General features: G+C 35.9%; 1 protein-coding gene across 1 annotated transcript in view; it reads right to left on the bottom strand.

Annotated features, from left to right (window-relative positions):
* The window catches only part of LOC132544798 (serine/arginine repetitive matrix protein 2-like), a 132,209-nt gene that overhangs the window by 13,789 nt on the left and 90,733 nt on the right, over positions 1-27,687 (bottom strand). Inside the window, exon 8 of the mRNA XM_060208444.1 lies at positions 12,147-12,962. Within this exon, the coding sequence (XP_060064427.1) occupies positions 12,147-12,962 (816 nt within the window). The remainder of the gene's footprint in view (positions 1-12,146; positions 12,963-27,687) is intronic.

Here is a 27,687-nt window from a genome sequence, read left to right as displayed (position 1 = left end):
AATTGATAGAACTAAGGGTAGGTATGAATTATCGAATTGTAGGGTTTTTTTGTTTTTTTTTTTTAATTGAAAAGACATAAATTAATTTTTTCTCTCAAACTGATAAAATTTTGAAAGAATATTGCAAAATCTATAACAAGCAGTGATATTCTGTGTTGCTTAAGTGTCTTGTCCAGAATAAATCTAGCAAATGTGATTTTTGTGAGGCTTATAAAGAAATTCTTTGAAGTGGGGAAAAAACAAAAAAAATGAATAATAGCATGAGATTTAATTATAAGAATGTGAGAAAATGGACATCAAAGTTGTAGCCTCAAGTCTCATCAAGTTAACATCAAGTCTCCTACACCCCCAAGGGGGCTTCGGGCACCCTCCTTGACCCCTATCATCCACTCACTATGGTAACACTTCAAAAGAATGAGAGCCAGCTTGAACATCAACTCCACATAAAACCCTTGTAATAAGTAATGGTGAATGATTGACCATGACAAGTCTGTGGTTTATAAAGCACAATTGTTTCCCCATCAATGTATAACCTTGACCTTCCAGGTACAATAAGTAATTACCTTGACCTTTCCACTGTCTAAATGGAAATCAAAAACCCTTTGAAGATTCAAAACATTCATCATTTTCCTACAAATTTTCTCATAATTTTTTTCCGTTAAACGAACTAACAATCTTTATTTTAACAGATTTATTGACACCAAAGAGAAAATTTATACATTTTTTAAGCTATGGCGAGTATTAAGGGATTGTGTTATGCAGGAAACTGTTTACATGGTACACCATGACTTAAATATTACACATGTATATTATACCACATCCTGTACAAACCCATAAGGAGACTGATATTTGATGTGTGAAACAGGTCTGGGACAACATCTTACTGTTTTAAGTACACTGAGATCTTGTTCAATGTTTTATGTTATATTTCAATGGAAACTTTACCAAATAAAATAACTGAAGTGTTGAAACATTAGAATGTTGTGTTTTCTAAAGTAGAATGTTATGCTATGAAAATATGGCAATTACTTATGGGGTGGGACAAAATTGAGTAGTGGTGGCAGGGATTGGGGTGTACAATAATTGTCCAGGCTTAATTGTGTGGTAGAGAGGGGTGGGGCAGGATTGGGGTGTACAATAATTGTCCAGGCTTAATTGTGTGGTAGAGAGGGGTGGGGGTGGGGGGGGAGTGGATTGAAATGGATTGCAGGGGTGGGGGAAACATTCGACTTGATTGAAGGGGTGGGGTGGGGGGGACAATGAAATGGATTGCATGGGTGGGGGGAGGTGCATCTATGAATTTACCAGGGAGTGATGGGAACAGTGAAGTAAGTTTCGGAAGATGGACTCTATATGTAAGGGAAATAGTATGACTGACCAGTGTAGGCAGAAAACAGGTCAAGTTAGGGAGAAATCTGTATCAGTATACTTACTTTATTCCCCATCGCTGAAATGAATACATCACCATCTGCTGAAGGTGAATATCTGTGGGACTTGCAGATACAAGTCAAGCATTGGGACTCTGTTGTATCACATCCAGGGAGGACGAAAACTTTCCACCGTGAACACATTGACCGTTGGGTCAGTGAATTTTAATACATCCGAAATAACCATACATATATCCAGCTTTGGCCACAACGAAACACTTTTCCTTTTAAATTAGAGAAACACAAACAGATTTCAGAACTGTTTCAACTAATAATCATCCGAGAAATACCGAGACATCAATTTACAGGTACACGTTACTCCACATTCAATCTCTACACTGTACAAACTTTCCTCCATAAAACTTTACATCCCCCTTACAAAGTAAACATGGACACTGTGAGTCTAATGAGGCCAATTTAACAGATGGTTTGTAGCCCCGAATTAATCTCCTAAAATCCTATGTTAATTGGTAGTGCAGCCCACTGGTACACCGACAACACAACTCTCTCCCCAGTACCCCAGTATCCATGTGTGGTACACTAACACAATATAGCCAAATTACACTTGATGAACGTGTGCCACAACTAGGTCCCTGTATCTTGAGGAGTGATCCAAAACCTACAACACACTGGTAACCCTATACACATACTGCTCAGTCCCCTAAATCCTTTTTACATCGGAAAAAGATTTTGAATCTCCCATGCAGATCCAATATGGCGACAGTCTTAGTAACCACACAGTTCAACACAACTAAAATTGTCCAAAACAACAAGCATTATACTTTTGGTGTGTAGCTGCCACCTCATGACTATCCTCGCTCAAGCATATCAACCCTTTGACCCTCCAGCAACGTCACTGCCAGTGAAAATATGTCCCCTGGGAATTGTCTAAGTGCTGGCCAGTACCTCTGGCTAAATAATCAGACTTTTATCTCACTTCAAGTAAGTGATGGAAGATTTATCCTACAGATAAACGTTCCATATAGGTGACCATTAAGTTCCTTAGACATGGTCGCCATCAGAAAGGACCCAGATAATATTGTTGAGAAGTAACTGCTAGAATCACAGCGTATCTAACAATACAGCTACAAAAACAAGCAGAAAGCTTGACGTTAACTGACAAGTCACATCTGTTGTTCGTTACCTCTCTATTAATTCCCGATAAAAAAAATGAGGGAAACATTCGGAGAACTTTGCAACAATTTTATTATAAGTATACCTCCACTTTGTTCGTCTGCCTCACTGACTTAAGTAACATGACATTCAATGGTAAATACTGTTGGTAACATGGTATGGCACGGAGCTAATAGTTCCACCAGACCCCGAAATTGTGTTATGTGTTTACATTATTACACACTCCAAACCAATCTTAAAAACATAAAGATATTGAAGGAAATGACATTGTGTAATGAAGGTGGAGGGGGTCTCCGATTGTAGGGATCATCAGTACACAGCCTGGTAACTAGGCAACTCCTACACACTGAACAAGGACACAGAACACCACAGCAGCTTGTCGGAGAACAATCTGATGTCAAACAGACATTAAATACACATTTACCTAATTACAGCTTCCATACAATATTTATCTACTGTAGAAATCTTCTGAATCCACACAACTGCATCATGGGTATTTCATATCAGTTAATGACTTACATCCATGAAGACAAATTTCCTTAATTGCACACGTTTCGAACTAAGGACAAAAACTTAAATGTCATAACTGATGTTTATAACTGACACAGCAATGTCTTATTAAATATTGACTATACTTCAAAACTGTTGAAACAGCTATCACATACTCAAACCAACTTACTGCACAAATAACTTTTCAAGGTTTCAATTTTCCAGGTTTTTGTAAAGACTTCTTTGAGGATGTGTCTTAAAGTGATTCAAGATTAAAACCTGTTTTCAGAGTCTTAGTTATCAAAAATTTTATGCACTCAAAAAAAAATCATCAAACTTTGAGGAAAGCTTCTACAATCCCTCACGATGGCTGCACTTCATTAAATCATCTCAACTGGAAAACAAACAGCCACAGCAAAGTGATCCACGATATAAAAAATAAAACCAGGCAATCATTTCATGATTTTTAATCTCCTATCAGATGAATGCTTAACAAGAAAAAAAATTCAAAAACCAGACAAAACAGCCTGATGATACAAATCCTGACTTTTGCAGGTCCGGATGAAAATGAAACGCTTTGATAATAAAAAAAAACTCCACAGATAATAAAATCCCAATTAAAATGAGAACATAAGCCACAACAGATAGCAGTTAATCAGAAAACATTTGTGGCAGTTACTTCTCCATAGATAAGACAACAAGAGCCTCCTTAACAGTCTGATTTCACTAATCACCTTGTTATGTTTCCAGGTGTGCACTAGGTAGGTCAGTTTCTGCTGGAAACCTTACAACATGTAGACACTCAAATATAACACTACATCTGCTTAAAGCAAGAAAAAAACACCTTTCCTGGGTCATTTTTTACACTCCACAGAGAGATTTCTCTAAGTACAATGAGGCACTATACACTACTTGACCTGTGTCATGTACACTCAAGCATATTTTGATAATGATTTATGTAAAACTTCAAATAACTACTTAAATGAATACAAGAATTCCTTCCACACATTTCGTAGATATTACAAAACCTGCAACCACTTTGAGCTCTGCACCAAATGATGGTAGATCTCTCACAAAGTTTCCTCCCTCTTAACATCGCATCAAAGCGTACCTGATCAGGACTTCTGTAACCACCATTTTTCACCTTAAAATCAAGTAATGGTCAGATGTCTAGATCTGCATCACTAAATATCTTGTAAGCATGCTTTCCATGTGATGAAGTAGATGAATCTATCTCAGAGGTAAAGGGGTGTGTAGGTATAATTTCAACACATGCCCTTCAATGTCAAAACAAGCTTCTGTCGACTTCTTGCTTCTGTGCAAGAAATGAATTTCAGCTGCTACAAATTCAACTTCTGGACCATTTTGATTGATGGGTTGTCGAAAACATTGGCAAAAGTGTAGATCTGTGTGGTCACAACAGACAAGGAGCATGTACAACATAATGGTCAGTTACTTGAGAAGTGTTAGTATCAGACTGGTCATCAGTGCTTGTTTGTACAATATTTTAACCTTCCTGGTTTTGTACAATATGAGATATCAATGATTGTGGATAACTTTCAATTCACACCTGTTAGATCTGGTCTTCATTCACTTTGAACGTAACCCTCATACAATGTGACGGTGAACTTTACCCAAGGATCATTGTAACTGACAGTGACCTTGACTGACTATGAACAAGACCCTTCAATTTAACAGTCAATGAATGACCTTGACCAGATTGAACTTGACCCTAGTAAAACTAAAGCAATGTATCCATTCACTTGTTACCATAGTAACTCGTAAATGATTTTAAATCATTTTGAATTCCAACCTGATATTAACTATAATTGTGTCTGTTAAAGATTATGATATGATCCACTTAGACATGAAAACAGAAATGTCAAGGTTATAATCCTCCGAACTTTACTACTATAATCCAACTTAATACCAGAAATATCATTTGTACCTTACAGAAATCATGCTTATCTAAAGACAAAAATTTGTTTTGATGTGTTCATGTAAGATATTCTGTTCCACAGTAAAGCTTACCAGTACAAATCTGTTTACCAGGTAGTTACAAAATACATTATAATACTACATCCCTTTCCTATCATTGTCAAGTTGTACAAGAAACATCTTGATCACTCAAGAAAACTGATACCTGTCAAACCTCTATACTGATAACATCCAGTATTCTGGCCATTCACTGGTCACCTCCAGACCACCTGATGGCAAAACAAAATAAGACTGGGAGATTTTCAATTAGACACTGCTGGGATGGTCATAACATATCACTGTGTGATAGTAACTCAATTATCCTGTACAAGGTAGTTAGTTTACAGTCAGACTGACCTGGTGGTACACTGACCTGTATCATAGCTAGGTGGGTATCTGAAATAGGGCTAGGGAGGGGGCTAGGGGGTTGAGCAGTGTATCTGGACTAGGGGTGGGGAAGGGGGCTAAGGGACTGGGTGGGTACCTGGACCTGGGCTGGGGAAGGGGGCTAAGGGGCTGGGTGGGTACCTGGACTAGGGCTGGGGAAGGGGGCTAAGGGGCTGGGTGGGTACCTGGACTAGGGCTGGGGAAGGGGGCTAAGGGACTGGGTGGGTACCTGGACTAGGGCTGGGGAAGGGGGCTAAGGTGCTGGGTGGGTACCTGGACTAGGGCTGGGGAGGGGGCTAAGGGGTTGGGCAGGGTATCTGGACTAGGGCTGGGGAGGGGGCTAAGGGGCTGGGCAGGTTATCTGGACAAGGGTTTGGGAGGGGGCTAGGGGGTTGAGCAGGGTATCTGGACTAGGGCTGGGGAGGGGGCTAGGGGGTTGAGCAGGGTATCTGGACTAGGGCTGGGGAAGAGGGCTAAGGGGCAGGGTGGGTACCTGTACTAGGGCTGGGGAAGGGGGCTAAGGGGCTGGGTGGCTATCTGGACTAGGGCTGGGGGAGAGGGCTAAGGGAATGGGTGGCTATCTGGACTAGGTCTTGGAGAGAGTACAACTGGACTAAAGCTAGGAAATTCAGGCTAAAGAGTTTGTAGATCAGGACAATGGGGGTTGTTGTTAAGGTGTTGGGTCATTAGGTTTTAGACTGGGATAATGAGAGTAAAGGACTTGGGAAGGGAAAAGTGTATGGGGCAAGGGATATATCTCAGGCCTGGGGGTGGTGCTCAAGGGGTTAGGCATCTGGATCAGGGGGAGAGGTTGTAGGAGCAGGATACTGGGATCAGAGGTGGGAATGTGTGTGGTATTGATGTTATAAGGGACTCAGATAATGTAATTCAAATCGGTGCTAAGGATGGGTGTCAGTTTGGTAAGAGGGGTTAGTTGGATGGAAAATAGGAAAAAGGAAGAAGACTGTTATAAGTAAATTTCAGGGAGACATTTATCTGAAATTAAGTTGTCCATACCATGTCTATCATTGTCTGGGTTTACCACCAGTTCAATTCTGATTTATGTAATATCATATGGGATGCTTCAAACACCTTCACTCAGCCCAAAATTCCTCAACATAGCCAAGATTTCATCAACAGTGTTACCTGACCAGGACAAAGCCTGCAAATCTCCACAACATCTCCTATGATTACAGAACCTGAGCCAACATCCCCTCAACACTGGGAAGAGGATACGGTATATTTATCAGCTTCTCATCAAGTCTTGATTAATTCTTACAGCTGTTTATGTGTCTATACAGACAGAGGATGAACAGGACCTGTGCTGGCTATATCAGGATTAATCTTGATCGGCCTTGAGTGGCCTTTCCTGACCACTATGAAGTCATCAAAATATATCTATCACAACAACAATTTCAATTTTCTATTCTATTGTTTTAAATAAAATTTAAGCTCACTACTCATTTTAACTGCATCTGTCCTTTCCAGATGTTTAGTTTGGATTCTTCTCACACAAAAAAGATTAAAAACCTGAGTTATACTACTACATGGCCTACCACTGTTTCACTCACAGCTGCCCACCTTATTGCAGCTCATCAAAGGATAGTTTTCAGTTTCTGAATCACTGGCCATCAAAACCCACTTAGAACAGATCCTACAGACCTCAGTGATTTCAAGGACTAAATCCCCAGTCCTTAAAACTGATAGATCACATGGTACTTTCTCATCACACAGCACCTATTTCACTTCTGAAGCAGGTTGTTACACACAGCACAGTTCACACAACATATAATCCAATATTTCTGTAATATGTCCACAGTATTACACAATTCAGAATAATCCCAGGTCTCCAGGAGTGTGGAACATTTCATGTATCCTTTTCAGTGGTATGTCTTGTTACACTTCATCCAAAAACAGTGTAATTCTGAATCAGAATCCTCATATGAACTGTTCAACAACAGGTCACAAAGTTCATAGGTTATCTCGGTGCAGTTCACAAGAGGTATGAATGATGTCCAAATATGAATTTTCAAATAAATATTTCCAAACAAGATTTCTATTTCTCATTGCACTAGATATAAATCTACAATATTCTAAATTTGTTCTATATTAAATCATTTTTTTTAAAAAGAACCGTATTTGACCATATATTTGTTGGGTGTGCCGATACAATGTCACAGTGGACCAGAGCAATATATCTACCAACAAAGTGACAAGTATTTTACCTGGTCGGTAAAGTATCAATCCAGCCTTTGTTTGAATCCACCTTACAAACTGCCTGTAGTCACAAAATCTATTGCATTGAATTCAAATAAAACAAATATATTTCTTTCCAGTTTTTCCTTTGCCTATACCTGTAAGGAAAACCAGTAGTGAAACTTAAGGTATAAAAAAATTCTCTAAAACAATTTCTGGAGTTCCTATCAGCTGATTCTGAACACCCACAGACATTCAGGAAAGAAAACTTCAATCAAGGCAAAACCTAGAGGCTAACACCAACAAAAGTTTGTATGAAATCTTAAAGCATTAAAAACCTTTAACATTCCTACCTTTAAAACCAATCAAAGTCCCGAAAGTTGTAGAAATCATAGCATCACCTAGAAAAGTGGCCAAAACTGGATCGAAACATCTCCCCTCGAAAAAGCAAGCGTGGAGTAGCACAGACTGGCTGGTCTTGTAGCGATGTAATTTGACATACTGCTGTCACAATACATAAAATTACTGTAGGGGACTCCTATGTTACACTGAAGTCTGGCTTTGTTTGTCAGTGTGCCATACAGATGTAGACAACACATGTGTTTGTTATATATCATCAACTTCTGTTATTGTTAGGTACAGAAGTAGATGTATAAATATTGTCTATCATTAGAAACAACACACAGACTATACATTATAAGACGATATAAAATAAGACTAGAGAATCATTAGGGTTTGGTCCTTAACTTGTTCACCAATCTTTCTAATATCATCTTAGTCATCAAATAACAGTACTGCTACACTTTTCAACAAAAACTTTTCTACTATCATTTATAACCACAGACTTTTTTAAAATTCGGGAAAAAATCCAAAGGGAAGTAACTCTTGACAAAAATAATTTGCTGATAAATGAACACTAGTACATATTGTTTTTCTACATTACTCATGAATTGTTTCTTGTCCTATTGTCTAAAAACAACACATTGTTTTCTTATTTCTAGTGTCTTTATCCTCAAGGACAAGCTAGGCAGACTAACTTTCAAACATTGTATAAAGCTTTTAAATTGTTCTTCCATCTTACTGTAACAAAGATATTTTCAGTCCACACAAAATCCCCACATCACTATGAGAACCCTATGACGTAGTCAATGACAACTTCTCAGAGAGAAAATGAACAGAATTGAAAATAATTAAGACATTAACACAACTTTCAGCGTCAGTTTGTGAGAAAAGTGATCCACTTACTGTCACGTTCATTATCACTCGGAATACTGATGTAACCAAACCTTAAACAACACTTCACTGTTTCTTGTCAAATGACAGTTGTCAGTGAATGAGCGGGCTACAAAGAACTGGTTATGATAGGATTCTACAGTCTCCTGACAATGACTTGCTTGGAAGATAATTTCAAAACAAATTACTTACTCTTGAACATTTGAAAGTTCATTCATAGCAAAAGTATACCAACTTGTCTGTTCTTTAGACAAAATCTCTTTACCACCATGGTAACCAACACTTTAGATTCTCATATACAGTCTACCAAACAAAATTAAATCAAAGTTCTTCGAGTCCTTTTAATTAAAAGACTAAAATTCTCCAAACAGAAATCTTAAAATCCTGGAACCTGAAGGATTCTTATGCAACTGCTTCAAATCAATTCAAGATGGTAGAAACACTGCAGACATTTGACACCTCTGATGACCAGGATGTAGGACACAAACCTAATAAGCCATCTCCAAGGAATTCTTCAGTTGTCAATTTGGTTCCTAATTTCCTCACAAGACCTCACTACCACACCCAAATCTAAGGCAACAATAATTAGTCTTCTAAGCTAAAAATCAATACAATTTGTGTGGCTGATTTGTTCTACATGTTTCTCTGTCAGTATATCTTACATTCCATCCCGAAACCAAATTTAACAAACTATCAGCTTGAATAATCTTTTGCAGTCTCAGTTGTTGTCATATCATATTTCCACTTCAAGAATGCTATAATATTTTGAATAAATTAAAAGTTCATCATCGTTTGAACAGATACATGTAAAGAAATATACACTCGATCATTTTGAAATCAGCATTGTATGAAAACTTTCTTTAGAGAATATTCCTGTCAAAATTCAAAACCAAAATAAATTTTTAACTAAAATCAATATTTGAAGTCAAAGAGTAAAATCCAACTTTACATCCATAGTCACTAATCAAATGTTACATCCAAGTTATTGTAGCCATTCCTTAGTGTAACCAAGCACTTCCATCAAGTTCATCATCACATACACTGAAAGGCTCTCACAGAGTACACAGATACAAAGCCCAGTTATACTGTTGGAATGCTGGTAAGTAGTTTACAAGCCTTGGTTAGAAATGAGAATCAGTTATCTCCATTTTCAGCAGACCAAAACCTGATTATGTTTTGTCCGACATCCTAACAATGAGCTGTGTTATACAAGACTTCAATACAAATACACAGACCTGCTAATAGGCTCAATGTAACAAAGACATTTAAAATCTGTCCAATTGAGAACCAGTTTCATCTAAACAAAAATACCAGTCATGTCAGAGGAGATTCTACGAGCCATAAATCGGAGAAAATATCAGGACATTTATCTGTGAAGTGGTATCTAAATGAGGGTGCCATTTTGTAACTGAGGGTGATTTGTAAACAAATGATGGGACTAATATTGTTATATACATAGTATTATCTGATGCACATTCTAAACACTGATGGAGACCAGGCGGTATTCATTACCATGGAGCAGGACTATGCTGATCTAGTGAGAAAAACACAGAGATGTCAATCTAAAAATTCTTATCTCCCTTTTTCCAGGACAGTGACCTCATTCTGATGAGTTATCTCCCCTGGATTTTCATGAAACATTGGCCTTTCACAAACTTTCACTTGAAGTTCATCTACTTATACTAATTGTCTGAATGTAGACATGAAATATGAGCATTCAAAAGAATTATCTCCCCTTTCATTATAAATCACATAATTCTAACTTGACATAAAATATTAGAAATACAATGAATAATACAGAAAGATTACCCAAGATAATTCTGGCATTTTGCCAACAGGAAAATGTGCCCATCTACATTATCGCTTTAATGATTGGTTGTCATTTTGATAGGAAATCCTGAAGTTAATGATCCCAGGAAAATGTAGAATAACACTATTATGCCTCCTCAAATTGTATCATCAGTGATGCAACTAATTTCCCTGCTGTTGACACAATAGCATTTTTGAAATCTTGACTGACTAAGCTTATGTGGTTTTCACAGCTTGAAAAAAGTATAATGAAGCTTTATGTATGGAATCAGTAATTTTCCAACCTCAGAGATAAATGTTTCAATTTATAAGAAAAACAAAGTGTGATAAAGTTTCTTTTTGATTAAAAAAAATTTAACTTTAAATGCCTCGTTTGTTAAGTTGAAGCAGAATAGACAATTATGAAGACCTTGTAGATTTTGATCTACCCAGTAGTAACAGTTGCTGTACATCAGTGAAGCAATGCTGTACACAGAATCAACTTCCTAGTGTTGCTAAGGAAATTAGAATTCACCATGACAACAAGATCGTAAACCCGATACAAACACTACTATAATACAGCAATTTTCCCTCAATAAAACATGTTTTGAATATCAAACAAATATTTGTAAAATCCATATGCCCAAGCATTTTAAATTTTCACTGATGCATGAAAGTCTTCAGTTTCAAGACAAAGCTATTTAAAGTCCCAAATTATCAAATTTATATTTCCAATAAAGTTATCGGTGCAGTTTTCTGGTGCAGATGAAGCTTGATACAAATGGCTCTAGTACAGTTCACATTATATAACGTACATGTTGCAGTGCCCTATCAAAACACGCACGCCCAGACACCAATACTCTGGCATTAGTCAATTATCAACTACTACCAGCCTCAGAGGTAATGCTTTGTTTGAAGCGTAAGAAAATCTAAAGAAAATTTCATAATAGAATTTCTGTGAGAACAAATACAATAAAAGTCTGGCTCCTCAGCCATTTTCATAACGCACTGATGGTCACAGCTAGGATAGCAGGCAGTAGGTGCACAGAGGTCATTCAAATCATTCTGGACTTACTTTTAAGTAATTTTTTTTATGTGTGGTTTTTTTGGTCACTGAAGTCTTGTGATTTGCTAATCTTTTAGGAAATAGGTTTGATGTTTGATATCATGTTTTAAGTCGTAATTTTCTTGGATATGTAGAATGTGTGTTCTTTTTTTTAACAACATACCAAATACTACTAATAATACAAAATATTTGGCCCAAAACAAACACATCAGCCTTTTCAGCACATTTTCTTCAAGTTGGTAATGTGAATAGCATTGAACTTCTATTCCATATAAATTCTATCAGCTACTCATTACATTCTTTGAAAATTAGGAAAAAGGAATCTAATTATTTTAGATTTTCAAATAATCAGATACACAAGACACTAAAACACCAAAACCTGTTACTGATATATTGTTTGGTTTGGCCTCATATTGTGATAATTATTTTATCTGTTATAACCGGCTTACCTGTCATCTCCTTCCAGTGATGATTCTCCTGAAGGTGACATGACCTCTGGTGGTGGTGCTGGAAGGTCAAGGTCATGAATGGCTGCCAATTCCTCTGGATTTTTGACGGGTGTTGGAGGAGGTGGCAATTCTGGACTACACAGTTGCATTGGTGGAGAATAATTTTGACTAGCATTTTTGGGGACATTTGAATTGTCTTTTGGAGGGGTCACATGCAGGGCCAAGGACACAGGTGTTGAAATGTGTGACACAGATGACCTCGGTGATGACTGTTGTAAAGGACTGGCATGACTACTTGTCATCGTTTGATTGGGTGATGAAGCCTGCGATGTAAGTATATGATTGGTGGTGGAAGCGTAAGTCATTTGGTGAGGTGGGATGCTACCAACTGAAGATGTTAGTGATGACCCTGTTGTCGGGGAAGTGGCTTCCTGTGGCTCCAAGGAGGACCGTTTCTGTGACTGTGAACAGTGGGTCACAGGCCGTGAGGAAACTACACTCATTGTTGTTGGTTTTAAGTTCTGTTGTTCAGAAAACCTCCGGTACTGTATCCGTAGTTGCTGTGCATAGCTATCCGGAGAACTCTCCCTTGGTTTACGTGTCTGTATTTCAGGAGCACCGCGCTGCACAGGCTCCAAATAACCACTGGTACGTGATGCATGACTAGTGTTCTCCAGCTGACCCGTAGAGGCATGGCGGTAGTTTCTCGGGGGTAGGGCTGGGGGTTTGTCATCCTCCACTGGGGGTGGGGGTGGAGGACGTCTGTATCCAACATTTGCATAATCCAGACTGCTTCCGGACAAAGACCCTCCAGTGCTACAAGTACACAACAAAAACACAGGTAAATGAACAGGTTTTTATAAACAAAAACACAGGTAAACAAACAGGATTTCATCAACAAAAACACAGGTAAACGAACAGGATTTAATCAACAAAAACACAGGTAAACGAACAGGATTTTATAAGCAAAATCAAGGTGATCATACAGGTTTTGTATATGAATATACCAGTGGAAAACAATGTTTAATTTTCCTTCCACAGACTAAATACACTTTTTATACATGAGATCAGAATCACTCCATTATTTTGAATACAAACTAATTTTTTAATCAATTTAGAGCTATCACAGATTTGGCAAATTTATTTGGAAGATAAAAAAGTAAACATCAGGAGGCAAGAAATTATACCTAGTTTACTGTTATTTCTAAATATAAACATGGCTGTGAGGCACTGCAGTGCAGTCCTTTAAATAATATGATAGGAAGGCAACAAGAGTTACTTCCCTTATATCAAGAGAAACTATGCATGTTAACTTTGCTAATACATCTCTCTAGTACAGCTGTTCCGATTCATGAGATGTATAATTCATTTCATACAAATGCTTTCTCAGGAGAGTCAGTCATGCTTTCAATCATTTTAATCAGAAAGTAAAAATCTAATTTCCTTCCAAAAAATAAAGCTATGACTACAGTTTCCTTGAGAAAACACAACAGATTAGATTTGTGAAATTTATACCCTGGAGACAGTGCTTTGTAATAGAAAGAAGATTGACACATTCATTCTTCCGTAAATGTAAATTCCGGAAGAGGTTTTTATTTCATTGCAATCACATCAGTCAAAATATTTGATAGAGACCCAGACATGGTCGCTCGCCTCCCCTTAATCACCAATTTGTATCACCTCCGGCGATTGAACGAGAAACACAATTTGGTGACAATTCCACACGGATTGTCCTGTAATGACTTGGTATGAGTCAGTGTTTAGTAACAGGACTGACACTGTTGCTCATTTTTGGAGAAATAATTTGTCCTGATGAGGTTATAGGCGACTAGTCTTCCTACTCCGTAACTGATTAAAGTGTCTACCGATGATATCAGCAACAATTTGGAGAAACTTGAGTCAGACATTTTACTACATCTATAAAAGGAATTCTGTTACTCTGTTATCATCAATATTACTGTCTTCTGAGACAAGTCTCTGCTGGGTTTTTTTCTACACCCTTTAAATGTAAACATTATAGCTAAATAAGAAATATCGTTTATCATGTTGTGATCAATTGTTTTTATTTTACATTTCTTCTGAATATTCATATTCAAAACGTGTGTAAGAACAATATTTGATTTAAGTGATTTTCAGAGTGGGTCATGCATATTCAAATAACTTTTTATTTAATATGAACATGTAGAATATGATAATATAAGTATATGTTTTTATAAATCAACATAATCAAGACAAGCATGGCTGGTTTAACTCCGGACATCCACATTACCTTGTTAGTATTTCAATCATACTGATGACCAAAGGTAAGATTAATCCAGACACTGTTAGTAACAAGTTATAGGTCCTTAATCTTCACAATAACATCATCCTGTATGTCCAAACATATATTTAAAACACTGATCCCGTATGTAATTATGGATATTCATAACCATACAAACATCTACATCCTTCAAACTAGAGATAATAATACTATATCAAAATACAAGCTGTACATGTATTGAACAAAACAATGGAATTCCCAGGACAGTTAATATCTAAAAATACCATCCTACTTAATACTGATGATGTCACTAGTCAGGTCCTTAGACATATGTACGTAAGTAAGTTACACAAGACTTTACAGGTAAGAAAATCTTACGGTCACTTTTCTATTGTTCTGTGACAGCCAATGACATCAGCTATACAGTGACAGTTACAAGTACGTCAATGATTCCCGTAAAAATCTTACACCATCTCTAATATATCACACCCATGACATTACTTATCATGGTGTTCGGCTTCTTTGTGGATGATCTCATTCCTATTGTAATATTTTTCTGTTATATTTATATAAATATCTCCACGAAATAGTGTCACCATTTATATGTTTCAAACTTGTAAATTTACATATCAGTTTCAATATTCATGTAAATCAAGAATTCCTGCATTCTTAAATGTGAATGATGAATATTCCGGACACCGGAAATCAACTTGTAAATAATTTATGACGTTTATTTCTCGGGTAATTGATTGAACATGTGTATAGACATTATTAGTGACAGTTTGTCACGCGATATATTCCATGACAAAATGTTAAGAATTCAGAACGATTCATCTATCTTACTCACGTCTATTATCAAATGTACAATACTTTAAAATGTTGACTGATTTGATTAAGTTAACGTGAATACCAGAGGTGTTACAATATACCTATCCAACATTCCCAGGCAGAACCACTGGCCGACTTCTGTAGACTAACTTATCCCTGAGGTAAACAAAATAAATAGTGGTATTCAGCGCGTGTTTTTATAAACAAATCTTATCATATCTTCAGAACAGTAGAAAACAAAACAAAGAAAAATCTGACCCACTATGAATGGTGACAAAAAAAATAAAGGAGAAATGTGACCCACTTCATCATGCCTAAAGAAAGTAGGTCACTTTTGTAAGTATTCTGAACATACCTGTCCTAAAGCAAACCCTTTAGTCTGTCTGGCTACCACAAAGTGCTAGTAAATTTACCACCTTTGACAATATAAATTAACAAATAGGTAGTATTCCTACATGGTACAACTCACCTGTCTGAGCGCGGCATACGGCACACACTACTGAAGGCTTGTGAAATATATTTGTACCTCAAAACTGCTAAGTTCCTATTTATAGAAACTGTAATTATCCTGTTAATCACTCTATAATTGACTCTACCAATAAATCTGTTCTTTTAGATAGTTTCCAGCCAAGGATGTCAAAGCCATCTTCCTGTGTTGGAACTATACCAATTATTTTCCTTTCTTCGTCTGTAAAGCACACTATGTAAAATTACGATCATACCACCATGTAGAAAACGAAATCTTCCCATTTCAAGACCACCAGCTAAAACCATAAATCTAGTGAAACTTGGCATTGATTTCCATGATGTATGTCACTTTTCAGCTAACACCTAAAAATATGGGTCCAAGGGCTACTGTACTCGACTTTTAAATTCAAGATGACCCCCTCACTCATGTACACCCAAATATATTTGGATGTATCTGAAATAGTTTTTTCACCATCTGGTTTCAATTTACTCGGCAGAAAATGTTTGACATGTTGGTATCTGTATCTTTATCTATTATTTTCTCAGGAAATATCAAATAAAAACATCACCTACTGACCTTGTCAGAAGATGAAATTTCTTGGTTTTGTTCATCCTAATGAAATTACAGTTTTGACATAATAACGTTTTTACACAATGATGTACCATATGTCTCTTTCTGAGACTATTTTTATCAGAATTCAATATCATATATATGTAATTAGATATTAAAGTTAACATAAATTACCTATTTAAAAAAAACATCAAATCAAACTTTTCATGTTAAATATTACTTAAACAACATGCAAACCAGAACATTAAGGGTAGAACTTGATCTGAAAATAAACACAAATATCTGCTTTATCAAGTGTCTTTACTTATGTGTACTTTAGGGTGCAATACTGAGTATACTAAATTACTCCTAAGACTGTTACCCGATCTGGTGAAATTGTGATCCAAACAGGAAACAGCAATAGAGAGAGAATTTTCCTACACTTAACATAGCTTATCTGTGTAAGTAATTCTAGGTATCTATAAGACAACACTATCACGTTTTCTTCACTTCCATCCCAAGTGTTTCCGATGACCTCTATATCAACCGTGGGAGACCTAAGTCTTTCCAAATGCTTAAACACTGTCAATCAACGATCTGACACACTACAATAAGTAAATACAGGGGACTGTGATTTACCAAATATCCTACCTACTTCTATCCTGTAATAAGTCCAGCCTACCAATACAATAACGCCTGACCTTGAGTCACGGGCGGACTTAATACAAGACAATGAAATATCTGGTCGAACCTCGTTATATCAAAGTCAGCAGGACTGTGGCAAAACTTTGAGTTATCGAAGTATCCAATTCAAATTAGTTTGAATGTTTAGTGTGACATTTGACTGACAAAATACTTCAAATTAAACAAAGCCTTAGAGTTATACGAGTTTGAGATAACAAGGTTTCACTGTAGTATTATATATATTATGGATGGGCTTATTACTAAACAAAAAACCAGTGCAAGCATTGATACCATGAATTCTTCTGACATTCCTACTATTTCGGATCAGAACTAACGCCAGAACTATTGAGGCGGAAGAGAAGTTTGATTTTCCTGTTTCACTTCTCTGCATGAGAACAGCTGTACCATAAATACCCTCCCACTGAACCAAATACTTCCTTATGTATTTCTCATATACCAATCAGAAATTTGTCAACACTTCGTAGAAATGAAACAATTACAACATTATCTTCCAAAGCGTTATAGTTACAATTAAAAAACTAAAATCCTGGATAAAATCAGAAATGCCCGTAAAAGATCAAAAGTACAAACATTTTTCTTGGTTTTTAGAATCTTGCAGACAAAAATGATCGAATAATCCATAAAAGGTCTCCTTTGTAATACCAGTCCTTAGAGAAAATAAATTTGTTTATAACATAATGTTCAGCCCTTTAGCAATGCATGTTCAACAAATAACAGTGAACACATTGTTGCTCCTTGGTCCACACCCATGTGAAATATTGAAGTCAATATGCATTTTCTAATTCCTCTGCATATCCATATTTTGAATCCACACAATAGCTATATTGTCACCAAGAAAGTCTCATCAAGTGATATTTTGATAAAATCAATTTGTGTTGTTTGTGGTGAGCGGTCTTCGTGTAAAGTAATCTGAATTTGGTTCAACCATGCATAATAAGGCCACTTGACTATCGGCACAAACAGGTGAGAACATTTATTACTTCTTTATACTTTATATTTGATCTAAATTTCAGCCCAAAAATTCACAAATACTTAAAATCTCAAGGGAAAAATAAGAAAAGCACTCATCACATACTTCGGGGACACTTTATATCAAAGCAAACAAAACAGTCTATTTTCAAATAAAGAATGTTTAACATTTCATATTTATTAGCATACAGTTAAAGTTTCTTTGGTTGATAGGTAAGAATTATTCATAGCAAATAGGAAATATTCGTCACAAACAGGAAATATTGCAAAAAGGAAATATTCTTGGCAGAGAAACAAAAAGGCTGACCTCATATGACCTCATTATTCAAACGTTAGGAAAGTATCAGACCAAGATAAGATTTGTGACGAGAAATATAGCTTTAAGTCTGTCTGATCATTACGTCAGTTCATACACCTTATTCCTGATCTGGAAATTATAGATGTAGGTATACATATATACTGATATATTCATGTACACAGAAAATTAACTTTCCTTCCAGTTTTCGACATAAGAGACTAAAATCTTATCTTACTGAAAAAATAAATGGATTTATGAATTCAACAAAACTGAACATTAAATGTCTAACTACAAAGTTTATGATAAGAAATTACCCAGTAGTATACCTACCACAACTCAATCATGATCAGTGTAAGCCGTCTTAACCATTCTGGTCAAAATGATCCACAATACGGAAGAAAGAACTGCACATTCCATAGGTGAATGAAATATACACTACACCATGTGACCATTTCAGAGATACACCGTCACACTTCCATAAAAGTCCTGGTATAATTGACTGAACGGCCCAAACATTCGCTGTAGAAGGCTATTTAAAGGCGGATATCTCGTCAAAACATTTTCTAATCCTTCAATGACGAAAACAGCTTATAAGAATTTCCACTTTATCAATAATGCAAAACTTCTTTGTGTGAAACACAATACAATTTTGAATAACCGCCAAATTTGGAAGGGATGACCTAACCACTATATCTCCACTGTTATATAGGGAGAGAGCTATAAACAGTGTTTGCATACACAATAGGGCAACACGCGACACAAATATTTGACACCGTTTCCTTTTTTAATTCAAACTTAAATTTCGTCACATACTATTAAATTATCCCCCTGGAGACAAACGGTGTCGGTGTGTATGAAGGTAATTTAGGCCTACAGCGATAATGGATCAATTCTACCTCAAATATTTACAAGTGGTCTTGGAAAATCCTTACAGTTATAGATTTCTGTCAACCCCCGTACTATCTTTAAGAACTTGTAAAATACTTATTTAATGAAGTCATGCCTTACACATTTGACTGATCAGCATAACAGTGCTAAAATACTGAACATAATTACATATACACCATACACATACTTCAATGATTCTTTGGTGACAATTTTTTTTATGTGTGAAATATTTGAACTGATATGATCAATCTAGAATAGGTGTTGATAAGCCGTGGAATTTCAATTATATGAAACAAGACACCACATGGCTAATTCAGTGTATCTAATGACAATAAAGGTTTGGAATAGATAGCACTTAATTGAATTCAAAAAGATATACAATGTAAGTAGGTCAAACTACTCACAACCTGCCTAACGTTGGAGCCATTACATTGAACTGAGATATATCTACATAAAAATCAACATATTATGCAAAGAATATAAATAAAAAAAACTTTTAAAACTATTGTATCTTTTACAATTTTGTCAAATTTTTCTGATCACATCAGGTGATTTCCCTTCCTCTGTTTAGCCTCTTATGAATACAATCTCCCCAAAAACTGTAGCCCTGCATCAGTGGAGATGGATGTTTCAACTGTTGTTCGGTCAATGGTTTCTGTAGTACATTTCAAGGGTGAACGTGTGAAAGCCCTTACAACCTGCACATGCTCAAGATGCAACACACCTACAATGTATCAGATCTTTCCATCATATCATCAACTTCAAAAGATAAGACAATAGATATCTTCCATTCAAAAGTCTTCAAAACTAAGAAAATGATATTGTGGAATTAAGAAAAAATTGTGCACATATCCAAGTGATTGTTTGATAATCAACCCAGGGAAACACGCTTTTCTGTATGAAATTACAGAAGAAAAAACTATTGTTAAAGGAACGGAGAAATAGTAATAATTACTCATTATGACTCGTCCACCACACGAACCAGATACCTTGTACACATGGAATTGTTGAAGGGTTATGGCCAATAAAATGAAAGGAACATCATACAGTAATGGCAGAAAATGACGCCATGTTTCCTGCCAAGCACAGGTGTACATTTCACTCCAAAAAGAATTAGAAACTGACATCTCTCTGATGAAGGGAGATAACCCAGTATTGCAATTACTGAGGTAGGGGGGAAATGAGATAATATTTTGAAGGGTTTTTCACATGTTTTCTATCCCCATATGGCTTAACTTGAGAATATTTTTGGTTCTGACAATGAAATTGTTGCATTCTTCCCCAACTAGTAAAAAAAAAAAAGTTTTTTTAGAGACCAAACATTCCGACATGTTTCTTCAGATATGCTTAAACTACTTGTCAGGTTCTGTATCACAATAACACACCAAAGAAATGGTTTGAGCATTTTGACTTCTAGACTAAACATCGCCAGACTAGGACAAAAACACTTGAGTTTTATCATCAGCTTTAATTATACTCTACTGGGTGGAACAATGAGCTATCAAACATGTATGTTTGCAGCTGGTCTTGTGGGTCTAATTTCCACACTAACTCAAGTGTTCTTCTGAAAATGTTGTATTCAATTAGAAGATGTCTGTAAAATATCTGGTTTTCTATCAAACTTCATCAAACACTCCATAGTTTAATCTGCTTACAGCAAATTTTTTAAATTCAATTTCACATTTCTAATAAATCCTTTACACCAAGGGAGATCTCCTTGATAATTAATTCCATTTTAATGAGAGGATATCTTGGTGCTAATGTTTTACTTATATCTATCTTAAGAGCTCTCCTTGTGTGGTGAGCCTTATCTCCAAGAACATAGCTCACCATTGTGAATGACCTGACAAGGTTTCAAAGCCATAATCATGATACCTACTCCTGCGATGCTGAGAGAAAGATGAGCGAAAGACAAGCTGACAAACACAGAAATAAGGTAGATAATGGCTGAGTGTGATCCCCAGTTTCTACCATCTCTATGTTGATAATAGTCACAAATTCTGTCAAAGCATTTAACAAATGACAACCAGGATAAGTCAAGACATTCCAAAGTGTCAAACCAAAATGAACCGACCCCAATGAATGATGTCTCTCAATCCATACCAGTTATTCCGAACCAAGCCAGAGGTCAGACATAGACCCAAAATTATACGACAGTAATATAATGTTATTTTTCATTTAATCTGACACAAGTAGGCTTAATGCAAGGCATGGGGTTATTGATGGATGGTACATAAATATTTAAACTTTTTTTTTCTATTCTCGGACTGTTGGACTGTTTGTACCAATCTGTATTCGTCACAAGTTTCCTATCTTAAGATAATACAGGTTTTTATTTACCATTCTATATCAGGTTGGTTTTATCAAGCTGTTCCTTGTAACAGGTGCTCTGACTGTGCATTACACAACTTTTATATCTTGATAAAACACTCCTTCTAAGTTTTCTATTGATAACAATCTGATACTATCAAAATTTCTTAAATCATGAAGGTACATGTTTTACACATGTTTCGGGAAAACGTAATTACAGACAAAACTTCAGTATATCTGTTAATTTTCTGCTCAATCATTGCCCATATATTAAATTAAAAGTTATAAACCACTAAAAGTAGAACTCGGTCCGTACAACCACAGAAAGTCACTCATCTGTGAAGCGTGCAGACTTTTTGTCCCCTTTGCCATGAAGTAAATGATATCATATGATAGAAGTCGTGTTATCAATCACAGTTTTCTCTACAATTAATGGCTGATATCTTGTTGAGATAAAGCTGACAAGTTTTATCATGTCTCGGTACTGGAAATACTTTCTTCAAGGTCGAAAATTGAAATTTCAGGAGATAGGATAGATTTCCACTCCAGTGTCTAGGTTGGAGATTACAGACAATTAAATAACTTTATATATGTATCTCTTTCGTCATAACTTCGACATGAGTTCACATTTCTGGGGATATTTGGTACTAAGTAATGAAATGAATCCTCTCTTTAGACATTTGAAATTCTATGAAATCATGAATTATATTGTATGAAGCTCAGCTTACAGATTGGATTTTATTATACAGACCACACAAACCCTGTTTAAAGCACCAATACCTCTCATTAGAATATACATTAGTTCAATGATATTTTAAAATTTGGTGACTGATTTGACAGATTAATGAGGCAGGTGACAGATCTATATCTTTGATTGCTACTGACACTAGCAGGTCAATTCAGGTCACAGTGACCCTGTTATAATCAATTATCAGCAGGACTTTATTGTTTTTACATTTAATCTATGACAATGACACCATGAAATATTTATGTAGAAAGTTGTAAAATTTCAGAAATTTTGTATACTGTTCTGTATAAAGACATAGCCCTGTTGTGTTTTGTATACTGTTCTGTATAAAGACATAGTCCTGTTGTGTTTTGTATACTGTTCTGTATAAAGATATAGTCCTGTTGTGTTTTGTATACTGTTCTGTATAAAGACATAGTCCTGTTGTGTTTTGTATACTGTTCTGTATAAAGACATAGTCCTGTTGTGTTTTGTATACTGTTCTGTATAAAGACATAGTCCTGTTGTGTTTTGTATACTGTTCTGTATAAAGACATAGTCCTGTTGTCGGACAGATCAGTGTCTGTGACATTCCACCTACACCATTAACTAAACCACAAACAATATAAACTTACCTGTGATGATGTACCATCACGATCTGTAAACATTACTTAGGAAAAAATATCCTTAATATCCAAGGTTTTTTACACCTGGGCCCTGAGTAGAGACAGGTAGGATCAATTGGCACTCCTGATTTATGTGCAGTGTCCAGTAAACTAATAATGAGTAGTTATGTACTCTGTCAAGTTGTGTGTGTCTAAGCACCGTCAATACACCGGCTATAAATATATTGATGATGTGAATAAATTATCAGGCAATCAAAAATCCATGATGTCATATATCCTAATATAGCACAGAATCACAGGTGTTAAAGACCAATTGTCCAAAACCACAAAACTTGGCGGATCTCAATCACAGATTTTACCTTTCAACACTGATCTGCAGTATACCTAGATTCTGAATGTCAAATGATCAGAATCCACTGAACAGTCCGGAAATTGTGACATCATTAGAAGTAGACAGGAGTTACAGCACACTTGGAATGTCCATTAATGTCCATGAATGACCAAAGAGTCACTAATTGTCCTGAACCACAAACATCCCACCTCTTGACCAGCTATACCATAACAGGACAATATCTATCAATGATTCACAGCACACAAAGCTAATCCATTCCACTTTGTCAGGCGTAAAATCGTCAGGCAAGCTGCCCAGGTTACCTGTACATATCCTGTGGTCATTTTTCGCTAGGTGAAGTGCAAAACACCAGTTCAGAAAGACTGGAATTGATCCCTTAGGGGGAGTTGAAGCCCTCAGTGTGTATAAGTGTAAGATCTTGTTTGTCTCAGGTTCGGTCAGGCATGACTGGTTCGTCCCAGCCTTTATCTCCCATAAAAGGTGTTTCATCTGTTGTTTATATCTGGGATATATTGATCGACCCGCATACCTGACATATTTGTATTACTGAACGGCAGCTGCAGTGGCTGATTTTCACCTGGACACACCTGGGTCACATGATCGCCTCGAACAACATGACAACACCTTGCTCAACTACAGCCGTATTGTAGAGGAAAACTAAATTCCAAATTCCTAACATACTTCAGGGTTTGTTTCACCACGATGTTTGAATAATTAATATTTCGATAAGATAGCTACCTGGATCTAATCAATAATTGAGAGGTTTAGCATTACCAGGAGAATATTGACTGGTGGTAATAATTTACTCCTGAGGTGGCTGGCATGCAGTGAAATATGTCTGGACATCTAATTAAAACCCTAATAAGAATGGCTTCTATCCCACCAATGGTAACATTAAACTTACACTCATTAAGTCTAATGATTTCAACTGAAACATTCCCTGAATGTTTAATGAATCACCACCTAACATTTCAATTTCAATTATTGATTTCAGAATCATTAAAAAGCCTATGTAGAATGACCGGCTGTTTACAGAACACCAATTAAAATTTTATAAAGATTTCCTGATAATGGGCAACAACATCTATTCCACATTTAAGTAACAGTTACAACACTTAGTATCTAAATTAAATCAAGGGTGGGCTTATTACAGGACAATAAAATACAGCATTTTGGTTTGTGTTATATATCAATGGAGGTATGTCTGACCATGTGTGCAATAAGCACACCTCTTTATACTGACCATTTATGTAATAAGCACACCTCTTTATACTGACCATTTATGTAATAAGCACACCTCTTTATACTGACCATTTATGTAATAAGCACACCTCTTTATACTGACCATTTATGTAATAAGCACACCTCTTTATACTGACCATTTATGTAATAAGCACACCTCTTTATACTGACCATTTATGTAATAAGCACACCTCTTTATACTGACCATTTATGTAATAAGCACACCTCTTTATACTGACCATTTATGTAATAAGCACACCTCTTTATACTGACCATTTATGTGCCCATTGTTTGACTTTATCATTATCAGTTAGACATTAAGTATTGACTCAAAGGGTTAAATTGAAATTTTAAAAATTCTAAACCCTAATGTACATTGACACCTTCCAGAAATGATCTTAAATATAGTAAATGATATATCAGTTCTCTTCTCTTTATAGTTCACTTTACAAAACCTTTGTATTAAGATACCTGCATACAGTGACCATACACAAAATGTCTTTTTCAAAGTTGTTGATGAGACATAATCAAATTATGAATAAATTAATGACCCTTGCCCTGTAAACGAAAATAACCACAAAAGGATATTTGTGTGAAAAAGCAACCTTATATAATGACATTGAAAAAATATTTATGATGCTGACTCTGCTTTTTGACCTTGCAGACCCGTGTATAACACCACCATGAACTGTGTAGGTTATCCTGCACGAGCTGTATATCTCTCTCAGTGACAGATAAGTATATATTACCTATGTATCATCGCTGTTTATCATCACTTGTTTACCATCACACATAATGAGCTTGTATGACAAAGCTTCCGTTAAGATTGTGTCAACCTTGTGGTTTTAGGGGTCAGAAGGACTAATCCCACCCTTCCCTCGATCAGCCAGATAATTTATCCTGACCGGAGTAGTTACCCTATATACAGTACCAACTCAGCTTGTTTGTATATGCCTAAAGGAGATAAAACTTCCTTATGAATGTGAAAATGATGATCAACGATGACACAACAGACATTCCACAAGCTCAAGTTCTGCATTCTGACTGACAGGATATTGTGTCCGATTTACACACATTTTATTTAATGTACAGATTTCTCAAACAGGAAATTTTCATTAGAAGTTACCATTTACAGATAAATACTGAAGTCTTTGTTTTTCTGTTATCAACTTACATCTACAACACAATAATTGTGTTGCTGCACTCAACGTGTGCCAGTTCTGTGGATAAAAAACAAGAACAATTTGTGTAGAAGCAAGCCCTGCATTTAATATGTATGTGAAAAAAAGCTTGGAAGAAAGCCAAAAGGTTATCCTTTAGTTTTATAAATATAAAGTGTCACTTCTCTACAACAGTTACACTAAATATCTGTCATCTGACAGCCATCCTTTGTACAACAAGTAAGATAAGACCCATTTCTTGCCATAACACATCATAACAAAAAGACTGAGCCATAATTTTTATGGTCAGAGAAAACTACTGCCTCCATGACAGATAAAGATTCCGATGATCAACTAAATGACCACCTATAGTGGACATTGCCTTGTACCACCACAGAAGAACTAACCATTGATATGACCACCCTTATAATTCTGGACATTGTCTACCTTTCAGTAAGTACTGCCCACTGTGGTCAAACCTGTCCGAAGTGTCCAAAACCGTAGAATTAGAGGGAGCGTCCACTATTTAGTGGGTGTAAACAGTATAGAAGTCTGGACAGGTGAGAGAAATATATCAATGACATTTCTAGGTCAAATGATGATTTCACAGCAGTCAGCCCTGAAGTCACAATGGTTATCAACATATTGAATTAAAAAAAAAGACATTACAGTGTAGTAAATGCTCTCAAAGTTTGAAAGACATTAATCTAAAGAGAATTGAATGTAGTGCCCTATAGGTTCCAACATATATCTTATAGAGGCTTAAAGATTTAGATCCAAATTTCCTTCATTGAAAAGACCTTTATACACACAACCATTTTGTGTAAAAGTACAACCGAAGTGGCATGAAAATAGTACTATTGCTAGCACAAGACCATATCTTCATCACTTATGGAACTATAAAAAGAAAATGGTACTCTCACCATTATATTGATATCAAACAGATTAGCGTAAGACAGATTTTTTTACCTGTAATGACCTTTACAAAGTGTGAACACTAATTAACCAATTAACATTATGTTTGGCCATCTGGTCAAGTACATCAAAGTTTGTGTCATTTGTAAGTATATATACCAACAAGTTACACAAAGGGTCAAAGTTCAAAGACAACTGCCAGTGATACTAGCCTGAAAACAGCTGGTAAATTTAACACCCACAGTGGAGTCCTGAACTGATGTAAAATATACATAGGGCCGGAAATGGGGTCTGCAAAAACAATTAAGTGTACATTTAAGCTGCCTTTCTCCATTAAACCATGGAGCGTCTTCACTTACCAGTAAATGAGCTGCATATTTACACAAATTTCAGAAAGTTTCTTCCACCCTGTGTCACTGGGGTGAAATAGGGTTTTCTGAGGGGTTTTGCTTATTCATCATTGTTCTTGCTAAACATACATTTAAACTAACATCATAAAATGATGCTGATACTAACAAACTTTCAAATTGTCAACAAAATATTTTCATAAATGTAATCTTAAACAATCTATAAAAAAACATTTTTTTTCTGATTTTTTTCTTATGAATAATTATATATACCTAAAACTTTATAAGTAAATCTAATTTTTCAATTCAAACTTCTGTAACTCATGTGAAAAGAAGTTTAAGTAAGCTGTGACAGATAAGCTAATAGGAAACTATATGTATTGAAGGGTATATAACTTTTTTAATGATTTAAATAAAAAGATATATCCAAATTTGTATCCCATAGACTTTTGCTTGTTATAGCATGTCTGTTTGCACTGAACAAACATGTCTGATGTATCATATTGTCGAGTCTATATTTAACTTCAAACTTGTCAAACACTCAACTTCATTAATCTGTAGTAATGTTCAGGTATGAGATATTTATCTGTGGACAATGTCCAGTTTTACAACACCCTCTGGACACCGCCTGACCTAATCAGGCTAAACGTGAGATAAAATTTGGTTTATACTGATAATTGTGGACATTTAAACTATTTCATAACAAATGTGGCATTTGAATCCCTTTGTAGCCTACAACAAGACTTAACGACGATTGAAAAGAAGAACAGTGTTTTCATTTTGTAAACGTCCACCATCAATTTGTAGGGCATTTCAAAAACGTTCTAAAAGTCAGGATTATGTGTAGATATTGGTTTTAATCCTTATAATACCCACTTATCCTGGCCAGAATTTCC

This window comes from Ylistrum balloti, unplaced genomic scaffold (assembly GCF_031769215.1).
Source record: "Ylistrum balloti isolate Yb309-2 unplaced genomic scaffold, AGI_CSIRO_Ybal_v1 Utg369808, whole genome shotgun sequence".
NCBI classification, from domain to species: Eukaryota; Metazoa; Mollusca; class Bivalvia; order Pectinida; family Pectinidae; genus Ylistrum; species Ylistrum balloti.
This window is presented reverse-complemented; position numbering and strand designations above follow the sequence as displayed.